The sequence below is a fragment of the Carassius auratus genome, chromosome 39 (assembly GCF_003368295.1).
Source record: "Carassius auratus strain Wakin chromosome 39, ASM336829v1, whole genome shotgun sequence".
Lineage (NCBI taxonomy): Eukaryota > Metazoa > Chordata > Actinopteri > Cypriniformes > Cyprinidae > Carassius > Carassius auratus.
Genome location: NC_039281.1, coordinates 810330 through 834040, shown reverse-complemented (window position 1 = coordinate 834040; position 23711 = coordinate 810330). Strand labels below are relative to the sequence as shown.

The 23711-nt window shown below is 36.1% G+C and overlaps 1 protein-coding gene, 1 long non-coding RNA gene and 1 pseudogene across 6 annotated transcripts; 2 read left to right on the top strand and 1 right to left on the bottom strand.

Moving 5' to 3' along the window:
* Nucleotides 1–1201: 1201 nt before the first annotated feature.
* Nucleotides 1202–4334, top strand: LOC113058006 (glutathione peroxidase 3-like; annotated as a pseudogene).
* LOC113057605 (uncharacterized) lies at nucleotides 1442–2462 on the top strand. Its single transcript, XR_003277851.1, has 3 exons — nucleotides 1442–1739; nucleotides 1841–1926; nucleotides 2057–2462. It is a non-coding gene; the product is annotated as an uncharacterized LOC113057605 (long non-coding RNA).
* Nucleotides 4335–5236: 902 nt separating the features above from the next.
* Nucleotides 5237–23538, bottom strand: LOC113057604 (TNFAIP3-interacting protein 1-like). 5 transcript variants are annotated; one of them, XM_026225029.1, is made up of 18 exons: nucleotides 23292–23538; nucleotides 19250–19432; nucleotides 18681–18830; nucleotides 18489–18577; nucleotides 17872–17934; nucleotides 17142–17336; nucleotides 16951–17045; nucleotides 16565–16676; nucleotides 15764–15856; nucleotides 15592–15657; nucleotides 14562–14693; nucleotides 11831–11959; nucleotides 11302–11427; nucleotides 10693–10818; nucleotides 10479–10559; nucleotides 10150–10338; nucleotides 9307–9391; nucleotides 5237–6525 (listed from the first exon to the last, which is right to left on the bottom strand). In XM_026225029.1, the coding sequence occupies exons 2-18, from the start codon at nucleotides 19392–19394 to the stop codon at nucleotides 6464–6466; spliced, it is 1938 nt and encodes a 645-aa protein (XP_026080814.1). In that variant the 5' UTR covers nucleotides 19395–19432; nucleotides 23292–23538; the 3' UTR covers nucleotides 5237–6463. The 5 variants fall into 5 exon arrangements, with proteins under 5 accessions (XP_026080814.1, XP_026080813.1, XP_026080817.1 ...); XM_026225028.1 differs by lacking the exon at nucleotides 23292–23538 and adding an exon at nucleotides 20406–20543; XM_026225032.1 differs by lacking the exon at nucleotides 23292–23538 and adding an exon at nucleotides 20406–20543 and having other exon boundaries at nucleotides 10150–10335.
* Between the last annotated feature and the right edge of the window lie 173 nt (nucleotides 23539–23711).

Here is a 23711-nt window from a genome sequence, read left to right as displayed (position 1 = left end):
ATGAAAGTGAAAGTCGTGACATTATGCATTTACCTTTTCCCCTTCCACAAGAATCAACATCTTACTAACAAATACTGCATAGTCCATTTTGATTGTAAAAGTCAAGTCTGTGTTGTGCAAAAGATCCACCAACCAATCAACCAAGTGAGTGAGTCATTTGTTCTGCAAACACTATAACAGTTTAATCAGAGGCAGACACCTGTTTCTGTTGACATAGCAACTGCACTGCATCCTCTTGGATTATTCATGTTTATCTAGTTTTTCCAAAATATTTATTCTGCACATATTGTGCTTGATTTTGCGTAGCCCTTATATATAATTTGCACTATTGTTTCTATTATATCTTAGTAAAAGTAACAATAAAATTATATACAAATATGGATATAAAACCAAGTTCAAAATAAAAGTTCCTGGTGGTTTTGGTACTCTGACAGCTTTCATAATTTAGACACATAATAGCTGAAAGCTGCCACTCCAATATACTAAAGCTTACCATTAGATGATCTGAAGCCGTCCGCTGAATATAAAGCAAGCAGCATGTGCAGGTGCATACCATCTGAGCTAGTAAAAGAAACAAATTAAATTATTTAATTTCATGATTATGAAAAACATAGGAAGCCAAAGTAAAATTAAAAACTGGGATTCTTTGCTTTAGTTGGAGGTATTTATATCATTTTAAAAACAATGGGTCTGTGAACAGGGACCTACTGGGACCATGGCTCGAGTCAAGGTGAGTAATAATAATTTGTCATTTTTATTTAATTGGTTTGCATTAGGAAAGGCCTCATTTTGGCACCTCGGAAAGAAGGACATCCAATTCAAAATCCAGGATCAAACTTTTTTAGGTTTATTGTCTGTGAGTAGAAAGACTGAAATAGCATTTTCTTGTAAAACATACTCCTATAAGCTTTATTTACAACTTCAATTTTTTTTTTAACAGTGAATGCAAACCTGAAGTCACTCAAATTGTTTGCATTCATGTAACAGGACTTTTTGTGATATCAGTGTTGCAGACGAGCTGTTGAAAGACTGGTGACAAAAATAACTGTCAACTGCTTCACCACTATCAAGCAAATAACAGATTAGTGGGGTTATTTTAAGCCTCATTACAGTAGTTCTTTTAATCAAATGACAAATACATTAATTTCAAATGTATCAAATGACAAATGACAAAATCCTAGGTTAGAACTGTAAAAAAAACCAGGTTGTATTCACTATGTCAGTATGTGGGATGAGGCTGAATATTATTGGCTTGTCTGCGTCACTCTCCGCCAGTGTTTTTCATCTCCAGCTCAGCAACGCTTCATTCAGACTGCACACAGACACCCTGCACGGGCCACACGTCACCCTCATGGGGAACCAGAAGAATCCCTGGATCTCTGCTCTGGTCTTGGTAGGTCTTCTACACAAAGTTGGTGGACTATCCAATACCCAGGTAAGATGTTAAGACATATACTTATTATGCAGTCTTTAAAATATGCTATTTTGGTAACACTGGATTGTTCAGTTAGATAAAACATTAAACCAGCAATAGAGAACATGAAGGTAAGGTACAAGAAACATCAAATGATCTTGTATAATCTCTGTTCTGAAGCATGTTTTTAACACAATGCTGTAAGGACGTTTAGGTTATGGCCCATAAATCCGAGTGATCTGATTGTGCGCACTGTTTTCACCATGCAGTAGCAAGTGCAGTGGTTTCCACAGTAACTGAGACTGGAAATCATTTAATAAATGGGGTAAAAAAATAAAAATAATACAAGAATTGTTTTCAGTTCTTATGTCCAATGATATATATATATAAATAGCAGATTGTTTTGTAACCTATTTTTTTTTTAAGCAAATACCAAACAGCAAAAGTCAAGTAGAGGCAAATATTTACTTTGCTTGGTCAAAGTACTGTAAATACACTACCACAGCTTCAAGGTGATATAACCATGAAACTTTTCTATTCTGAGAAATAGAGCTATTATATGATATTACAGTTTTATCTGTTTTTATTATTATTATTATTATTATTAATATATTATTCGCATTCCATTTTCTTGAAAATTAGCTTGCTCAGTGACAAAGGCTGTCCCTGGGATTTCACAATTCTGAGTGAGAATACAAAGGTCACTGCAATGTTTAAATAATCATTTTGTTTCATGTTCACGACCGTCCAAAAGTTTGAGGTTAGTAGAATGTTTTGTTTTTTTGTTTTTGAAAGAAGCCATGGCTGCATTTATTTAATGAAAAATAATTGCAATATTCTAAAATTATTGCAATTTAAAATAACTGTTTTCTGTTTTACATTTAATTATTCATTCATGTGACCGCAAAGCTGAATTGTTACATGATAAGAAATCATGGTGATTTTTTTGTTTGTTTGTTCAAGCAACATTTCTTATTATTATCAATGTTGAAAACAATTGTACTCCTTAATATTTTTTGTGAAAACCGTGAGAAATTCTTTCAGGATTCTTTCAGTAATAGAAAGGTAAAAAAAAAAAGCAGGATTTATTTGAAATAAAAGTATTTTGCAACATTATAAATGTCTTTCAGTTTAATGTGCCCTTACTGAATAAGAGTATGAAGTATCTTACGGACCCAAATTTTTGCATGGTATATTTTTCATGTTTATGTTTTTATACATTGTAATTGTGGTCCAGGATTATTTTACATTTGTCATGTCTCAGGTCTGTAACCCAGGTGTAGGCGACACCATACACAACTATTGTGTGAAAACCATAAATGGGACCCACTACATCCCATTCTCCAATTATGCTGGGAAGCATGTCCTCATCGTCAATGTGGCCACCTACTGAGGACTCACCTTCCAGTATGTGGGTAAGTATGCTAATTATTTCCCTTAACACAATTATAAATCTAAAAATGCATATAATATAAAAAAATATTAATATATACATGCATTACTTATGTTTGATGAATATGTGCAAATATATATTTTACACCTAGTGACAGCAAAGATTGAAGAGTAAATATGAAACCTGTTCATGATAATTATATTTATATGCTATTTAGAATTGAATGCACTACAAGAGGAGCTCCGAAATGTTGGATTAATTATCCTCGGGTTTCCCTGCAACCAATTTGGCATGCAAGAGCCTGGAAAAAATATTGAAATTCTTTCTGCATTAAAGTGAGTTCATGTTTAATCAGAAGACACAGTCTTTTAAGGTTTCTCAAGAGCATTTTAACCTTGAGGTTACTGGCCATCACTCATGAGCCACAACTACCTGAGCATCAGACAGTGTGCGATTAGCTTGTCTTTCTCATCCATCATCCCCTTTAAATCATTGCACGTATCATATATCTTGAACCTAAAGGCTCTTTTCTGGAGTGATATCTGAAGCCACTTATCTGCCCATGACCCTCTAAAGTCTCAATTATTTTTTCCTTATAGATAAACCGATGAGACAAATTTCTCTTTGTCTTCACAGGTATGTCCGTCCAGGCAATGGATTTGTTCCAAATTTCCAGTTATTTGAGAAGGTGGATGTGAATGGAGTCAATGAACATGCCCTTTTCACAATTTTAAAGGTTGGTCATTCTGAGATTGCTTGCAACACCTTCTGCAAGAAAAACCTTTTAGGACCAAACTTTCAAGAAACAATTGTCAGTTAAAATGAAAACGCTGTTTACCCATTTTGGAATATATAGAGGCCCCAAAAAGCATTAGAACACTTAAATGACACTTAATATATCTGCATGTCATTCCTTTTGAACAAACTGATATCATAGAAATCAGTCAATACAATAGAAAATATAAAATGATATCAAACCAAGTGTCATCTACAAACATGAAAAAAATCAGTATCTATTGTTTTATCTTAGCTTAAATGCACTTATGTTCACTTTTTGAAGCTGTAAAAAAAAAAATTGAGTGAATTTTTTAAAAAACAAAAATAAAATAATTATTTTTACTTCAGTTTCATGTTCCTTTGTAATAATTTGTGAAATTTACGAGTGAAAATTCATTTTTTTCTTTCAAATAAATGCCACTTATTTAAATATTTTGCAATAAAACTATACTTTTGGGGACTAATTTTCTCTACATCTTAAATCTAAAGAAGCTTTATTTTTAAGAGTGAAGGCTCTTTCTCTTTCAGAATGCTTGCCCACCTGTGGGAGACAGCTTCGGTAACCCCACCAACAGGTTGTTTTGGGAACCTCTCAGAGTCAACGACATCAAGTGGAACTTCGAGAAGTTTCTAGTGGGTCCAGACGGCAGACCTATAATGAGGTGGTTTCCCAGAGTGAGCGTATCTGAAGTTAGGGAAGACATCTTGAAATACTTCCGTCCGCTTCTTCAAAAGGCTTCTTCGAAATAACTTTGAAATAGTGGATTTAATTGTACATTCATCTCTCACTCCAGCACTAGTTAACACAGGGTTTCTGCAGGTTTCATGAAGATTTTTTTTTTTTGCATGTGCATGCAACATTTAATCCCATTACATTATGAATTTAAGACATTTTACTGTGATTTAAGACCTTTTAAGGAATTGGAATGGGTGACGTAAGACTTTTTCAGACTCGCAGAAACCCTGTAACAGCAAAATAACATGGCGAAGTTATAAAAAAACACATCTTTTTGAATTGGATTATTGTTATAAGAATTTGAACAGTATGAAATTGAAGTAAACACCTTCAGGAGGCTGTCAAGGGGTCGGTTTGGAGATGGCATGTTGATGATGGGAAGGCTTGAAAACAGACACTCTGTGGTGCCTGACCTGAGGCCGAGGGTCAGCGGCAGCTCTTTAGTGCATTCAGGCTGCTTCGCTGTCCCTTTTCGGTTATGTCTCATCTCCTAAACAACCCTTTGAACTTACTGCCACCTCTGTGGATGTTCAGTAAATAAAGACTGAAATATAAGAAACAAAACACTTTCTTCTGGTTATTGCATGTCAGGGAATGTCAGATATGGTAATGCAACTTGCAGTTTAACTCTCACACAATAACATTTGGAGGTTTGGACAGTTGGAATATATTTATTATACTAATCAGTTACAAAAGTTTCACATGAGGTCTGCTTTCACCCACTGGAGAAAAAGAGTCATTCCAAAAAGCACAAAACTGCCAACCAGTAAATGATGGAAACGAGTTAATAAAGCACACATCTCGGAGTGCAATCCAGCACAAAATCATTTCAACTTGAAAACACTGATCTTAACTCGTTCTGGTGGTTAAATTCAACTAAATATTTATCAAATAAATGACTGCCTTTTTCTTTTCCTTTTTTTACATTTACATGACATGTATCACACCATTTAAAAGTTGCTCTCCTTTGGGAATATATTTTTTTTGAGCATACAAACCTTTTTGCATTCAGTTCAAAGCATTGGTCAGTAAGGTTGGAGACATTGCACATGTGCAGAAAAACAGCCTTCATGATGGCAGATGACCGTAAAAGTAGAAAGGACATGATTCTTACCCTGTTCCAAACATATTACAATATTTTTAAGTGCAACACTGGACCCACTGTAATCAGACATTTGGTAATTTGCTCCTCATGTTCAGCCCAAATCAAAAATGAGACCAATGAAAGTGGGCTGCACTAATGTGATACATTAACTTATTTATTCTGGCCCACTTCCTTGGATTATGCATATGCACAAACACACAAACTCACATCCTACAGTCTTTCAGTAGCTACAATATGTAAAGGCAGACACAAAACAATACACTAAAGACAACATCACTTAAGACAAGAAACCTCAGCTGTCAAAACAATAGATATAAATAACTTATCACTTTCATTTGCACATCGGGAATAATGTTTTTAAACACTGAATAAAATATATTAAGCAAAACTACTGTGATATTTCTGTCGTCCAGATGAAAGCCCTCCATGATCGATTATCCCTTCAATTACAATCATATATCTGAAAGATCAGCAAGCCATGTGAAGCGCTTATTAATGTGTTCCCAGAACATAATCTAATAGATGGAAAGGTTAACAGGTGTAGTATATGGCTTCAAGAAAGGGTGGGGCAGATTTTCTCAGTCAGTCTCAATCAATACCAACACGTGTCAGGGAATCACGAAATATGATGTTTTCAGGTGGCTATCGTTTAATTAAGTGGTGGAGATCTCACTCTATAGGTAGACTGTTATAAGAATAACGTTCAATCATATTATTATCCATTAAATAACTGACTTCAATTCCTGCATAGAATTATATAAAGCAGATAATTTAAACTTCAACAATCACAAAAAGGTCAAATAATAAATGGAAATATTCTTAATTTGCAGTGAACAGTGTTTCACAAACAGGATTATAAAACTTAAGTATATAAACAACGTTTTCATCAGTGGTAGATATTTATATATATATTTATATATATATATACACAGTAGGAAAAGAAAACAAAAACTAAAACAATAGTTCACACCATGCCGACTGAAAATAAACTGCATCATGCTACTAGCTGGGAGCCATTCCAGGAGAGAGAATATGTGGTTAGTGCTTTCCGGGGTCTATGTTCTGACGCTCCCTTTTCCCAAATCCAGTTGCTCCCATTTCTGCCAACAAAAAAATAAACAAGTTAAGAATCCTCATATATGAAACGTTATTTACATTTTTTGTAAATAATTTAATTATCGAGGGGTGTTCTGAACGGTGTCAGAAATATAAATTTAAAAAAAGATACATTTAGTTACGTTTTCTGCCTTTATTAGAAAGCATAGTAAAGAATGGATTCATTTTTTTTTTAGGAATTTAACACTTTTATTCAACAAGGTTGCATTAAATTGATCAAAAGTTAAAATAAAGACATGTCCATTGTCACAAATAATTTCTATTTCATGTGACTTTCCTAATGAGCACCAAAACAGCATATGAGAATGATTTCTGTAGGATTGTGAGACACTGAAGACTGGAGTAATGGATGCAGAAAATTAATCTTTGCAGGAATAAATTACATTTAAAAATGTATAGTGTACAGAAATGTTTATTTCACTGAACTAAAGGAATGTTTACTATTATTGAATTATTAATTATCTGTCACCAAAACACCACCAAATTAAATTTTGATCTTAGTCATGATATTGTTAAAAGACAACGTGAAATGGATCACACTGCAGGGCTTGATTTGAGTTTAACTATCTGGATTTGACAAAAGTTTAAAAGTTGAGTTGAGTCACCATGTTGTATATTTATATGAAAATAAACACACTCTAACTTAAAAACTTTTAGTGCTTTTCTATAGTATTAAGCCTCAAATGTCAAGTATACATCAGATTGGTTTCTTCTGTAAATTATATAAAAAAAATATATATAAATAGTTTTATAATGTTATACTAAAACTAAAATGAAAACAGTGGAAAATCCCTAATGATAACAAGTAAAAGAAAAAAATGCATCTTAAGCACACAGAATAACACAAGTGGACTTTGAACGATTACATAATTGTGGCAAAACTAATCTTGATTAGAAATTTGATTAATTGTGCAGCCCTAATACCACTAACAAAATATTAGTGGTGTGTATATAAAACACTATAGAAAGTAGCTTTAGGAAACTTAAGGAAAATGATCTTATGCTTTGATAAAAAGAGTACGCAAACAGACGTTTTCATCTTTAGAATAATTCACATTCATAAATCATGCACAATGGAAAGCAAATTGCGTCAATTTGTATGCCTGTAGATGATACAGATAACCGGACAAACCCAAACTGAAACTAAACTTCATAGGCCTTGTACAATCATTGTGAAATTTAAAACTATTGCCATTTCATGTTTCTTCTGTCATGGTTCTCACTGTCGTCATTCATTTGAACTTCCTCCAGTGGAAGCTGACTGATTCAGACAGAATGCTTGAAATATCACTGGGTCAGACTGAGATTACGTGGCAAAACTAAATGAATCCCGGTGACACAGACACGGGTTACAGCAAAAAAATATATTTTGACTGAACATTTTCCTCAAACCCTATTCCACAGACATACGCACTTGTCCTCCTAATTAAAAACATTTAAGAGCACCTTCTGATCAATAATCAAAAATTCTGATAAAAAATTAGCCTTCCTAATATGAGGTGACATTTGATTCATAGTGATTTACAGGGGTATTTTCTTTTTAACTTTGTAATGGCATTTTTCTCATTTTATTAAATGTAGGCACGGTTTCCTAGGATTTTTTCCAGCTGTGGTGAGTGACAGGACTATTTCCCAAGGACCACACACTCTTCCCACCCAAGAATCACATGTACTCAGAACTGAATTTATTTGAACTTAAAAAGACAAGTAAATAGTAGATTAGAAAATAAGAACAAATAAATTAATGACAATCAATAGCACAAACAAAAACAATAACACGACAAATTAAATTAACAGTATTTGATCTAACTATAATCTATTCAACTGTAAAATAACACTGGCTAGTCTTCACTGTATAATGAAAGACAGCAGGAGGTTTATTTAGGCTGCTGTCTCTTTAAGACCTCATGCACAGATCTAATATACTGTTACACATGGCTCTATGCTTACTTTTTCTTTTTAGGAGCACTTGTCCTACCAATTAAATAAAAAAATAGGAGATTATTGAACAAAAATTCTGATCAAAAATTATCCTTCCTAATACGAAGTAACATTTGACTCCTTAAAGTGTCTTACAGGGGAATTTGAATAAGACAAATAAATTACCAATCATTTGAAATTAGTATAATAAATATATATATTTGTAACTCAGAGATGACACACAATAACACAAAAGTGCGCATGCGGAGCAGTTACAATATTAGGAAATATTTTCGTTGAAGAAATAGAGCAAAATCAGGCACTACTTGTTTACTGAACTGTCATATTAAATCAATATCACATTTGCAAACTCCCTTAAGAACTATTAAAAGCTGTCACTCCTTATCGATTTCTGTGGGCGCACAGAAAAAGAGCGCGCGAGTGAGTTCTCAAAGACTCAAAAGCACGTGCAAATGATACATTTCTTCATCTGTCATCGCGTTATAAGCACGGAACCTGCGGGAATGAGTAAAATTGTTATTAATAGCTAAAATCCCGTGCTGAAATTCAAGTTCTGCTCCATGTTCTCTGCTAATAACCTGACTGTGAATGTTGGGAGCGGCATCACTATGTTGTCAGTGAGAAGATGCAGACGTGGCGGGGATAATTTTTGGTGTGCTGGCAGAACAACAACAATAATGTGCTACAGGTTTCTTTTCCCCTCATTTTTTCCCAATTGATGGAAATCCATCGTAGACTCGCTGCAATTAACGGAAATCCGTCGTAGTGACAGAGAACTTTAATCCCTGCGCAGAAAGGACACGCAGGATGAATCTATTAAATACCTGCAGTTTCTGGAGGGGGTCTCGCGGTGTCTGCTTGTCCTCTGGAACCACGTGGTTGTGGGAAGGATGACTGCCAGGGAAAACCCTGAACACAAACAAACAGCCGCAAAAAAAAGAAATCATTATCATTACAAATTTATGTAGAGAACAATAGTTTCGATCTCTGTCCACTTCTGCACACTGTACCTCCTGTTTGTACAAATCATAAGTCACACGTGACTTTTTCATACCACATGTGGTTAACCACTTGAAAAATGCTGGAATGACACTGTTGTGTCTGTTCCAGGATGTAAAGGAAGCAAAAATCAGCAAAAAATACAGGAATTTCTCACAATCGAAACAAACCCAGTTACAGTAAGTTTTTTTTACTTACTGTAACTTACTGTGACTCGGTTTGTTTCGACTGTGAGAAATTCCTGTTTTTTTGCAGATTTTTGCGTCCTTTACATCCTGGAACAGATTATTACTAGACAGTGTATTACTAGATGTGAGGTGAACACATTACTTTGGTGTCAAGTGGATTTAAACAAATACCAAAATGAACTTCTTGGGCAAAAAAAATAAAAAATAAAAAATTAAACGTAATTAAAAATAAGTGTGCCTTGTAAATACAGCCTAATAGACTTGATTAATGTTAAGATAATAACAAAAGCTCAATTTATTTGTTCTTTAGTACTGAGTGTTTACTTGAATAATTGAAAAACTTAAAGCAATGCTTATTTGAGAAATACTTCAAGGCTGTTTTAATTTTCCATTTGTTCAAATTTTATAATTATATTAAAATCAGGGTGCTTCTGTTGTGGTATCAAAAACCCAGAAATGCTGTTGCTATCACATACTTACAGGGTTGACAGGCTGGAAATCCCTGCCAGGTGCTGTACTGATGTTAGGCATCCTGGGCGGGAAGTGTATGGGCCACCCCTCTAGACCTTGATGGCCCACCTGTACAAACGGGCCACAGTATGGAGGGCTCATCGGGCCATTGGCCGAGCCAGAAGTGGGATCGGATGTCCTCCTTTCCTGTTGCCCCTCCAAAACATTGAAAAACAAAATCTAAATAAGTTCCTATTGTCTTACGTTTAGGAATTCTACCACATTTGTAGACCGTGATATTTCTATTATAATAGTATAAGAGCTTCTACCACAAGGTGGTGCCAATGTGGCACATTTACCTGCTTGTGTTGCATCTGAAGTCTCTCTAGTTTACACCTCTCTGCACGCTCTCTCTGACACTCATTCTGTGCTTGATGAAGCTGAGAAACAGAGATACTGAAATCAGAACTCGCAAAAGATTCTTTCATGTCTCATTATTAGCCAACTGGGCATTTTCTGGAGTCATTTAATTGGTTAGAGCTGACAGTCTAAGGGGCCATGGTAGTTACTGACCTGATTTGTCAGATTGGTCAGTTGACCCTGCAGTCTTTCCACCTGCCGCCTTAGGTCTTCTTTCTCTTCATTCATCCTCTCTCTATCACTCCTCTCCTTCCGGAAATCCTCTTCAAAGATTTTCACCTTAAAAAAAAGAAAAGAAAAAAAAGCATGTGATGAGGATGCAAATCTACAAGATCTCTGCAGCCATTGGTGCATTTCAGTAGACTGTAAGGATGAAGGAAGTTATCAAACCTCAAGCAAACTGTATGACTCACTGTGGAACCTTGACACAATCATTTCTTACAAAGCGTTTGATAAAAGAGGTAAAATGTCTGAAGTTTCAATGAGTGAAACCTCAACTCCTAGAGAACCTCTGCAAAAAGTTGACGAAATGAGATAACTCAGGCGTCCCGAGCAGCTCATTCACTATTTGAGCTCATCTGACCACAGCAGGGCACTGTGCAATGTTAGTGTATGCTGTGACCCCAAAGTATTTACACACTTGAGACACACAAATATATTAATTTTACAGCAGTCATAATAAATTATAACATTTAGAGTGGTCCCCACTTGTTCCACTAACATTTGACAGTAAGATGCATCAGAGTCTTCAAGTGTTTGTACCTGCTCCTTCAATACAGCTATCTGTGTGTGCAGCTCCTGCTGTCTCAGGTTGGCCACACCTTCTCCCAGGTTCATGCCCGGCTGGGTGGAAGAGGGTGAGTGGAGGTTCAAAGCTTCCTCTAATGCCTGTAAAAGAGACAACACAATCAGAACTTTAGAATTTAAAGTGTATTAAGCAAAATACATTTTAGTTTCTTTAGCACCAAATCAAGCACATTAGAGTGATTTCTGAAGGGTCATGTGACATTGAAGACTGGAGCAATGGATGCTGAAAAACCAGCTTTGCCACCACAGGAATATATTACATTTTAACATATATATTCAAATAGAAAACAGTTTTAAAAAATCCAGCCTTGGTGAGCATGAGACTTAAAAAATAATAATAATAATAATCTTATCAACCCCAAACATTTGAAAGGTAATGCACTAAATAAATAACAAAATGCATTTATTTTAAAAATGCCACAGGGCTTTGGATTAGTGCTTGCCTGACTAAATGACATTTAAATGCTGTGGGAGCTTTACTGACCCTATTAAGCCGCTGGATCTCTTTCTCCTGGTATTCTCTTTGTTTAGTAAGCGGTAGTAACTGGTCCTGCAGGTAACGCACCTTTTGTTTCAACTCACATGTTTCTGAGGTGAGGCACTCCTTCTCACCCTAAGACAACATATAGAAATACACTGGTTAGCCACGAGAGCAAAACACAGTCACACTTAGTCATACATGACATTATTACAAGATATTGTTAGGGTCACTTATTGTCTGGCACTGGTGAAGTGAGGGACTTTCCTTAAAAGCATCTTACTATAAATGTCACATTTCCCATAGGGCGGCAACCAGTTATTAATTAGATACCTTCATCAAATGATTAGGGCTGTCATGATAACAAATTTTGCTGGACGATAAATTGTCCAAGAAATTATCACGATAAACGATAATATTGTTGTTCTTAGACAAGTTTCAACTAATATAATGATAATGGCATAATAACGCGGGTACACCTTTTTAAAGATAAATAAACTTTTATTTTATTTTATGGCAGATTCAGAGCAAGAAATACCAACATGTTGACCTTGTGTGGCTTAAAATTAATTAATTTTGTATCTTATATTATGTATATATGCCAGTTAGGGATGCTCATATTGACCGTTTATCCGTTAACCCAAAAGTAAACATTTTGACCGATGTTCACATCTCGTTTTTTTGTGCTCAAGTTCGTTACTTCAAATGCGGTATGCGCGCTCATAATGAAAGCGACGCATTCGCAACGCGCTCGTTTTTTCCAGGCACGTCCGCACCGCATCAAGTTAAAAACATCTCAGCTTTTCAGAATGATGCAAGCGCACCAGCTCATGTGACAAGAACCAACTTAATAAGCTTCCTTCGGGGTGAAATTCCCTGTTGTTTTTGAAAAATGGGGTACACACAAACACTACAGTGTTTTTTACTTTTCTTCGAAAATTAAGTTACAGCAAGGGTTTCTCGGTGGTGGAAATCCATTGCTGAAATGTCCTTGTTGTAACGGAGATCGCAGCTGATGGATACTTAGCAACGACAGACACCTCAGGAGCCCAACTGCCCGAGCGCTTTGGAAAGAAGGAGAAAACATGCGTGTGTGTGTGCGTGTGTGTGAGTGAACTCACTGGGCGCGTTGACACAAGCAAATACACGCCAACAGACATATTATCTGAGCAAGCCAAATGAAGCGAGCAAAAAGTAGGCCCATTTCGAGAGAAAGGGCAACGGAGTTACTTGCAAAATATGCTACGCGATATTAAAATAAAGCAGTAGTGCAAGTACAATGCAATATCACTTGAGACGCAAACATCCACAAGCAAATGAAAAGCGCTTCCCAAAGCTTTGTCACTCTAACGTGAAGTTATCTCTTTATTCCCGGGACATCTGTGCCATCGCAGAGGGTGTGTCTGCTGCGGGCTGTCCACAGGCTGCGCTCCAAACTAACCCCACATTATGACATGTTACTTTTTTTTTTCAATTTAAAAAAAGAAATTATCGCGTCCGAAAAAAATGATCGAGCTCATTTTTTTTTTTTTATCGTGCAATTAATTGATTTATTGACTATCGCGACAGGCCTACAAATGATGTTTTTGATTAATTAGATTAAAAAGTGCAAGTTCATCTCCTGTATTGCAATTAGGAAAAAGTCCATCAACACACTCTTTAGGTAAAATGACTGCACTACATTTGGACGCTCAGGGATGTCTTTGAGGTCTACCTACAACTCGCTTTCTATAAAGATATTTTGCAAAATGGAAATTATCACATGACTCTGAATACATAAGGTCGTGTAGCATGGTATATGCTGGGAAGAAATAACTCATAATCACAAGCAAGCATTTGTCAATGCACCTGACACATGACAGACTGCCCACATGAAACTCTTATGACCTTTAAGGCATGTAATATAAAAACCTGTGGTCAACATTATTTTTTACAATTTTGAGATCATAAAAATGATTTTTTTATGACTACATGTATGTATGACATACTAGCATCGGACACAAAGTTTTGGTGTGCCTCTCCTTTGCTACATCTGTGGTCTGCTGTGGGGGCAAGTCATGCTGACAAAACCTGTAATGCTGTCTATAACTCATAAATAAACTAAAAACCATGAGAGCATTGAGATGTAAAGATAAGTAGGCAGTAGATGTGAAAATGAAACCATTTGTCACATGACAAAGTCTATGACACTTTAATACATTTCTTTATGACTGAACACCATATCAACAGCAATGGCTATATTCATGGCAGAATCAACAGTATTATAATTACAATATCTGCCACTCATTAAAACTATAAGGCAGTTTATCTGTGCCATGCTTGACTGTCCCCCTCAGGACTAAAAGGAAACCACTGCTATATACTAAGAATGTCATATGGTCAGCTAATGGGAATGACTGGTGCTTCCCAAGAGAAAACTGAAAGCACTGAATGACTATTTTAAGCTTTCATCGAGCTCCACAGGGGTGCAAATACAGTAAAATTTTCCCTAAAGAGTAAGAAAATGAAACTTCTTAAAAACGTATTAATGGTATTTAAGAAAAAAAAAAACCACATACACAGGTAGAGACTCCCTGACAAAAATGTAACGCTTTTTTCTTATATATATATATATATATATATATATATATAAAGAGGAAATCATATAGAAAGAGGAAATCAGAATTTCTCTCTACCTAAAAGTAGTAAGTATAGACTGACTGTGGATGTGCCTTCTCCGACTGAATCTAGGGTGTACCTGCACATTGTCGATCTTAGACTTTGCCAGGAGGAGTTTTTTATCATAATCTCTTTGTCTTTGTTCACGTTCTGCTTCGAGCTCAAGCACTGCCTTTTGGGAGTCAGCAAGCCGCTGCCGTAGGTCTGTGATCTATAAAGGAGGGAAAAGTCATAAATTGATGAAGGCTCATCTGACAGTTTTAAAACTGTTAACAGGCCATTCTAACACAACATAAAGGACCGTTAGTTACAGAGTTGCAGTGAACTGGGCGAAAATGCTTTATATTTCAATTTGCTTTAATCTGCATGCCCAAGTATGCCTTTATCAGAAGTATTCTAAGGGGTTGTAATCTATTTTATAGTATATAGATTAATTTTATGGTAGAAAGATAGCTAAAAAAAATGTAAACCACAAAAATTGAAAGCAATAAGAATAACAAAAAAATTTGTTTTGTAATTTTTTTTCCATTGCTCTGAGTTTTAACACAATCCCCACCTGACGACAGTGGATGCGTGTAGAAAAACAGCCCCAGTATGCTTTTAATTTCTATTTTTTCTCTCTCCTCTATCAGACCGAGCAGATGCAGAGATGCAACAGGCATCACTATCTCTGGGACGTGAGATCACGCGGCTTTGCAACACGGCGAGCCACAACAGGAAGACAGTGGGTACGGAGCGAGGTGAGGGAAATTCTGCCAGAGGTGTGACAGGAGGGGCCTGTGGTGTGGTGTGCAACACTGTGACACACACACAGATATGCTTTCCATTCCTTTGCCCCAAAAACATTTCCATCACCACCCAAATGCAGTAACAGGACATGTCAACACCCTTCTCGTTATACAGGAATTTCATGTGATGATTCATATGCCTTGATCTCCCACCATTCACACAGCAGCTAGTTGGACTCATCAAGCACTTGTCACTTAGTAGAGTGATTCATGTTTCTTTATGTATTGCTTTTTCTTTTTTTTTTTAAGGTGAGCCACAAAGGTTACAAGGCCAACTGGAAAATATTTATAGAGAATTTCTAGGTATATGTTGTTATCTACCTTCTGCTCAAACTGTGTCTTCATTGAATTCCACTGAATGTCCCACTGTTTGTTCACCTCCAGTACCTGAGAAAGGTCAAATGCAAGCGTTTACACGTCAGAGTCAAACGGGAAAATATGACAGCAGTAAAGCAAGCATATAGAAACCAGGGGACCTCCAGAAAGTTCTTACATCTTTCCTCTGTTTCTCCAGAAGCTTGATCTTTTTCTCATACACCTCCGGATCGCAAGTCTTAGATGGTGTTTTTTCCAAAGCTTTACCAGACTGTAAATGTAAAAATAAAAAATAAAACATTTAATTATGCATTTGCAGCCAAATACCAAAACTTAATCCAAGAGACACTAAAATAGCAATAAATAATGACCAAATCTGTTTGTGTTCCATCCTATATCTTTTCAGCAGAACTGAAACTCAGTATGAATTATCTTCCCATTTAAATGTCATGAAATATCCCTGCTAGACTTTAAACTGAGAACTGATAACATGTAATCAATCACAGCAATTAGTTGATGACTGACCAAAGAACACCAGAATTTTCCCAATCATACTACAGTACAGCAGTTTTTAGTTTGAGTCAGAATGTAACACAATGACCATGTGCATTGTTCTTAAATACTTAGTCATATCGTGAAAAAAAGCCCACAAATGAGGAACTTAAAAAGACCATCGAGGAAGAGCAGTATTCAGAGCCTAGGTGGTATTCCCAAAACTAATCTAAGTGGCAAAAGTGACTCAATAAGACGCCTCTCAGTTTAGAAACCGGGGAGCAATTTGCACATTGGTTCTTTTTTTTTCTAAGAACTCCCACTGAAAACAAAACAGAAAAGCAACTAGACCGCAAAATCACTGGTCTGAAAGGGAAATTAAAGAAAGAAAAAAAAAACACAAATTTAGAATTACACCAGGTATTCTATGGTGATGTCACCTGAGATAAAGATATTAAATGGAAAAAAGTATCATGGTCATTTCCACCTTAGTTTTGGTTGTCTCTTCTTTCACTGGCTCCTCCTTTGGGCTCGGATGCTCAATAGGTGCTGCTTGGGCTCCTCCGCTGACCTGCTCCTTCAGTTTCAAGTTCTCCTGCCTGTGCAGAATACACCGAACCAAAATTAAAATTGGAAAATGAAGAAATGAATTGAAGGATTCTCTATAAGACACAGTGAGAGAACAAGCATCAGATGGAAAGACCCCTCAGTTCCAGCACAGCGGGAAATACTGTGAACCCTTATTATATTTTCACAGTTTACTCACACTGATTCTTCTCACAGATTCACACTGGGCTCTTTTGCTTTTAGTTGTTCCTTGAGTAAATTAAAAGATGAGTTTATGATAATGAGTTTAAATGTGAATTGAATTACCTCAGCTGTTCCAAATCACGGTTACGGTACTGGAGGTCCTCCTCCATTTTTTTCCTAAGCTCACTGTTTTCTTGTCTTAGCTGTTCGCAGAGAGTCTAGAGATAAGAGCAAATTAAATTATCAGTAAATCAAACCTTAATTACTTAACATAACAAATAAAAGCCAATACAGAGGCTTAAAAGGTGTCTCACCTGTAGTAAAGATGTTCTCTGTTCGTTCTTCTGGACCTTGGATGATAAGTGGTGGAATTCCACGGCCATGCGGCCCAGGTGAGCCAGCAGCTGGTTGGGATTGGATTCTTCTGCAAATACACTAAAAGAACTCTCCAGTCGCCGGAGTTGACTCGCCAGCTCCATGTTCTCCTGCGGCAGGTGGATCACTCCAGGCTGCATTATAAAGCAGAGTTTACCTAAATATTCTTCCCAAAAACATCCCCAACACATAATTCCAATCACTAATCAATATCTAGACTTCATGGTTCCCGATACATATGAAGAGTACTGCAAAACCATAAATTGAAAGTGAAAAAACCCTTCACTACCTCTATATAAACATTCCCAGTTTTGCAAATTTGTGAACAGAAGTTTTTGTAAACCGAACCAAAGAGGTATTCCATAAACTGATACACACGCATGAGTTTTTCAGTCTATCTGCATACTAATCCTGGAGTTTCCCTCTGAGTCATCCAAGGAACAGCCTCATACAGATAGGTTGATTCATTATGATGAACAAATCCCTGATAAGGAACGGTGACTACAGTGACTGGAATGTGGCACACATGACTTACATGCATGGCACAGAATGACAGAATACGGAATGTTCGAAACGGAGCAACAATCCAGCAAAATACACACAAATTTCACACACGTGCAGTTAAGTGACTGCAGCTGCCCAGGATTTCCTAACATCCCTAAAACTCACTGTCTGGGTTTCCGAGGACGTCTTCTCTTCCATATTCACCACCTCAAACTCAGATGAACTTTCCTGTAAACATAAGAATTCACAGCATTGCAACACTTGTTCTGACCATTACACACAGAATACCAACTCAAAAAGAACTTTTAACCCTTCACAAATGAGGAAAAAATTACAACTAAAACTAGAAGTTAAATTTGCATTAGATTTATACAGCATGTTGCAAAACAATACATCTATGTTTAGCACAGCTATGAAGGGAATATATCATAACACGTGCACTGCAATAATCGCATACAACATGAAGTCATAAAGGAGATTTCACTGCTCTTGTCAAACTAAAATAGCCAGCAATTCACAAAACTGGAAGTTATATTCCCCATGTGGGATTTTCACAACATGTGAATACAATACTGTTTTCACAACATTAAAGGTATAGTGGTAATTCATCAAGTTATAATGTGTTATGATAAACTCATAAAGCATATTTTACTATTTTTACTCCACATGGGAATCAAATAGACAGGAATTCGCAAAAACTGAAAGTTACATTACTTTGTAACATATCATCATTGACTTGTGACCTTAAAGTCATAATGGTTTCATTTTGAAGAAGTGCTTACAGTTGTCTCTGGTTGTAAATTATTTCCCGTTAAACAATCCCGAGATTCTTGTCTTTCTGTTGTAGGATAAGCGTGATGTTTTCCATGACCTAAAGAAAGCCACAATCACAAGAGATCAGGTTTAAAAACAGGTCTCTCTGGTGACAAACCCTTCCCCAACCTTACTCCATCAGAATATTGATATAACTGTACCCTGTGTGTCTGTCTGAACAGTGGTGCCCATGCACAGACTGGAGGCAAAGCTGGTCGTGGACGACTTCAGCACTTCGTTATCCCTCACAAGCTCTTCCACCTTCTTCCGAAGCTTGGCTGCCTCTGTCTGAGACTCCTCTAACAGGTTTCCTACCAGCCACGAGAAAACAATGGGTTACAAGACATAAGCACACATAAATAAAAAGCAGCTGCTCTGACACAATTGCATGTGAGATGCTGGAGTTACTGCAACACTGCGCCAGCTGCTAAAAGCTGAAAATCCAGAATCGCTACATTTCTGATCCAACAATAGACCTTGGAAGTCCAAATTAGCAACACAGGATACCAGTGAACTAATACAGGGGTTGATGACTCAGATGCCCAGAATGAGCAACATGTCAGGCATTTAACTATGTGACCTCAACTTAGTCACTGACAGATGTTGAAATTGAAAATATTAAGGTGATTTTTATAAAATCTTCCAAGGTGGAAGAACCTAATCGGCCGGATCAAGCAGGTTCTTGATTGTCAAAGGCATTACAAATAGGTGGCAGTTTATAATCCCTCACCTAAACTCTTCAGACCTTTCATTCTCTCCCTCAAAACGGCGTTTTCCTCTAGCAGCTGTCTGTAGCTGAGGCTGCTGGCCTCGTCTTTCACCTGGCAATCGCTCCCACCGGGGTCATAGATGCGATATGGACCTTTTCCCTCCATCGGTCACCCCCGTCACTTACCACACATGCTTCCCTGTACTAAAACAAAGAAATCAGGAGGTCATTCATTTGTGTGTTCTGTACAGACAGGTTAAACAAAACTCTCAGATTAGCAACGACAGCATGAAAGTGCATGAAGATTGTCGATTTGCAATTCAAAAAGAGGCATTTGAATAATGCCATCCTGGGGATTTCTCTTTGGCTATTTCAAGACATAATGATTTGAATGCACATCTTTGATATCATATTCATAACTAAATGTGTCATAGCAGTCATTAAGATATTCTAAAACGGTTTATGATTTTCCCAAGAAACAACCAAGACCAGCATAAATCCTCACTTCCATATAACCATGACAAATGAAATTCACGCTAAGTGACAGCTAAACCCAGCAGCCAAACAAAGGAATAATCATGCGCCACCAGACAATATCTCATTTCCTACTAAGACATTTTCTCAAAAACAAGCTCTTCAGTATTAAAAAACACAGCCACATACCTTCACAGCTACTGTAAACCCAAGTTAATCTAAAGCTAAACCCTTTCACTTTCCTTTTCATGACAAGATCTGTTTAAACAGTTCTAGTAGTGTCAACATTACGCTGTTAGGTGACCTTAGACCAGAGGAAACCTTATCTAGAGCATCATGTTTATTTCTAATCTCCTCCAAGCTCTTAATCAACAGCTCTCAAATGACTTCACTTAACAATACGAGCTCAAACAGACACGGTGTGGAAACCTTGAGCTTTTATTAAGAATCAGCCGAAAGCCCCTACCCACACAAGGTCAAAGCCAACGTATTTTGTGTTCTAAATAAATGACTCACTTTCAAAACAAATATGTGATGATATTAGCTTAGCATCCGGCTAACAGCAGGTGATGTGTTTATCATGCTAGCAGACAAAAGCTTTCATGCTAGCTCTCCCTAAATCCACAAACAGTGCCTAAATACGCACAATAATGTCTTAAAAGAGGACAAAATATAGCGGTCGCACGATAACGTTCATACATACCTGTATTTTACCGCTAGTTTTTTGTTCTTAATGAAAAGGTGAGCTGTTTCTGTATCTTGACGGAGACGCGTCTTTCATCGGCCAGAGGTTTGCGGAAGTGGTTCGCGGCGCGAGCTGGGAAATTCCGCAGATGTAAACAGAGCCGCGTTCACTCTAGCGATGGGAAGTCCGACTCATTTCCTCGAATCGGTTCATTCAAACGGTTCGTTCGATTATTTCACGTCAGAACGTAATTGCGCTATCAAGTGGTCCCTTGTAACGTTCAAATAAAGACATATTTTGTAATGTATAACAATAATATTTTTCAAGTTTTAATAATAATAAGGGTGTTTATTGTATTTCCTGTTCCAGTTCAGTATGTTGCAGCCGTTTACTGTAATTTAGAACATAAATAAAATTGCTTTTATAATAAATACAAAGGTTGTGTATGCTTTAATAAAATGCTATATTATAAGATAATTTCATAAGATCTGTCATAATCAGTCCGCTAACATATTTGACCGGACACTCCTCGGTTCGTGGATCATTACGAATCGATTCTTGTTACGAACCGCTCGGATCGATTCAGTACTGCACAATTCGTGAAGCATTTCAACTGATTCGTGGTAAAGATCCGATTCAAATGAACAATTCGTTCAAGAATCATGTATCGTTCGTTCGCTCGCACACATTCGCAAATTAGTTAAATATATTGGTTTAGTGGCTGTACTATTTCAGTGACGGATTATGAAAATTACTAATCTTCACATTTTATGATTGATCGTCGTGTTTTGATTGAACATTAACTTTTAATGATTAGTTTATGGAGTGGCTGCTGTTCATTTGACGTTACTGTTTCACTGCACTAGTTCTCCTGTCTACATGTGAAACGCCTATGATCAACTTAAAGCCTACCAAAAAGTGTAAATATTTTTTTTAGTAGTTCGTAACATGATATACAGTATAGCCTATGTGACTGTAGTTTGCATTTGTGGGTAAAATATATCTAATCAGTATTAGATAGCCTAACATGTTTCAGATTTATTTTTATAATAATTAAAAATGTTGCAAGAAGTCCTTTACTCTTTATTTACAGCAGGCCCACTTATTACCCTTATAAACCACCTGGAGCCAATTAAAGTTGGACACACACAATAGCGCAGACACATAAAATACACTTTATCATAACATTTATTTTCATTGACAAAACAGGTAGTTTTATAAAGGATATGCATCTCATTGTGTCCCTGTTGCATTATTTTTGACCCACATATGCAATATACAGGGTTTGTTAGGCATTCATTAAAAAAAAAACATCCTAACAGTGATTCAGAGTTCTGTCATACTTACTCATACTGTGTGAATTATCTTGAAAACTTTAATCAGAACTGCAGGAAATTAAATTGGCTGTCTCGGCTGTTCTAAACTCCATTAGTTAATCTGTAAATTAAATAACAAAAATTAAAATAAAAACTTCAACTCATTCTATCATATTTCTTGGATCTGAGCCGTGCTAATTTCACTAGTGCATGAAGAAATGTAAAAATTCAAAAGGAAACAGATAATGAGAGGTTGAATTGAGTAATTGAAGAGTTGTCATTATTGGCCAATTCTGGAAGTTCAACAATTATAAGAAAATGACTGTAATGTTTGTACATTGTAATTATTTTCATCATTCTTAACATAATCACTACACTATAGGGTGGATTTGTCTGTGCTTATACCGCAGTATGATGAACAGTAACTTTTTAAATAGGCATTAGAAAATGCTTTTAAAATACAGTCATGATGAGGGGTGCAATTTGAAACATGCTTGGCATATTAAGAATTTTATTGTCAAAATATTCCACAGTTTATACAACAACCTACTGACAGTAACAAGTTATAAAAGTAAACAGATGGACAGATGAATGGATGGATGTATTTTATGACCCTCGAGGTTAACTTCAGGAAATTTAATTACCCATAAGAATTCTAACAATAGTCTAGTAATTTGAAACTACTGTGCAATATTACTTCCATTTATTCATTTGACCATATCTGACTCATTTCACATTGAAGTTCATTACATTTGTTTACAATAAAAGCAAAAAAGACATTGCACGTGCAAAGCACAGATACTTTCAGAACAAAAGGATCACAATAGCCAGATATAAGCTTTTAGTTCTGTAGTATGAGTCCAGTTTCCATCACTACAACATACATAGAGCAATAATGTTCTTACAGGAAACTTTATGGTACAGTTTTTTAAGTATCATTGATAAGGCAGCCATCACCAAATCAAAATCATTACCCTAATATCCTTTTTGTAAATGTTACCCTGCATTGAAAATAAATGGTGACATCTTGTGGAAATGTACCACTGTGGTATTAAAGATTAACATCACACATATATCTAAATGTGTGTTTAATTATAGTTTAAGTGGTTACCTATCAAAATAAATAATACAACAAATAAAAACACTTGTAGCATGATTTATTTTTAAAGGTCAACAGTCAACCAACTTTAAAACTTGTAAACCTGCATGTACAGTAAAGAGTGTCCAAATGAGTGTCCAACTGATATATATGCATTTTTCAATAAAATGAAATGCACTCAATGATAGTCTTTACAAAAAAGGAGTCAATTAAAAAAGCAAAATACTGTTTAGAAAGTTAGATTAGTCCAGTTTGAATGCACCTTTTAGTAAACAATACATAAATAAGTGAGTTTTAATAAGATTTCTTTTGAAATTTATTACTACAAGCAACATCATCTTAAAAAAAGAAATTCCCTTTTGTCACAGCTTTTATGGAAATCCAAATTTACTGATTTACTGATAAAATTACACATTTTTATCCAAGCTTTAAAATTAAACATCAATTATTAATAATACTAAGGAAAAAAGACATGGTACAATTACTCACCTACACATTATACTTGTGTCCGAGAGGCGTTTTTAAGGAAACTGGTGGCAATGGGGGAAGCGTTTGCTGTGTTTTTAAGCAGAAGGGGAAATTCCCACATAGTGAAAGGCCCTGATATTTTTTTTAGCTCAAAAGTGGGACCTGGTATGGGTCCAGGAACTTGAGACTGTTTAGCTAAGTGTTACCAGACAACAGATATATTTAATGGTAACATAACATATTTTGATTGTTGACAATGCCATAGTATGTCGTAAACAGGAGTGAAGGATTATTACATCAAATTATTTAAACTAACTACATAAATCAGCCATTTTAATGCCTGACATTAAGTTAGTGGATTATAATACACCATACATTTACATGCATTTGTCTTGAATTGGTCCCATAAATAAAGCTCAACTTAGGATAAAGATCATAAAA

Coding starts and splice junctions, on each gene's coding strand:
- LOC113057604 (XM_026225029.1), bottom strand. CDS start 19,394: ATGGAGGGAAAAGGTCCATATCGCATCTATGACCCCGGTGGGAGCGAT. Junction 17,935..18,488: donor ATTTACAACCAGAGACAACT/GTAAGCACTTCT, acceptor TTATGTTTACAG/GAAAGTTCATCTGAGTTTGA. Junction 15,857..16,564: donor AAGAGACAACCAAAACTAAG/GTGGAAATGACC, acceptor TTACATTTACAG/TCTGGTAAAGCTTTGGAAAA.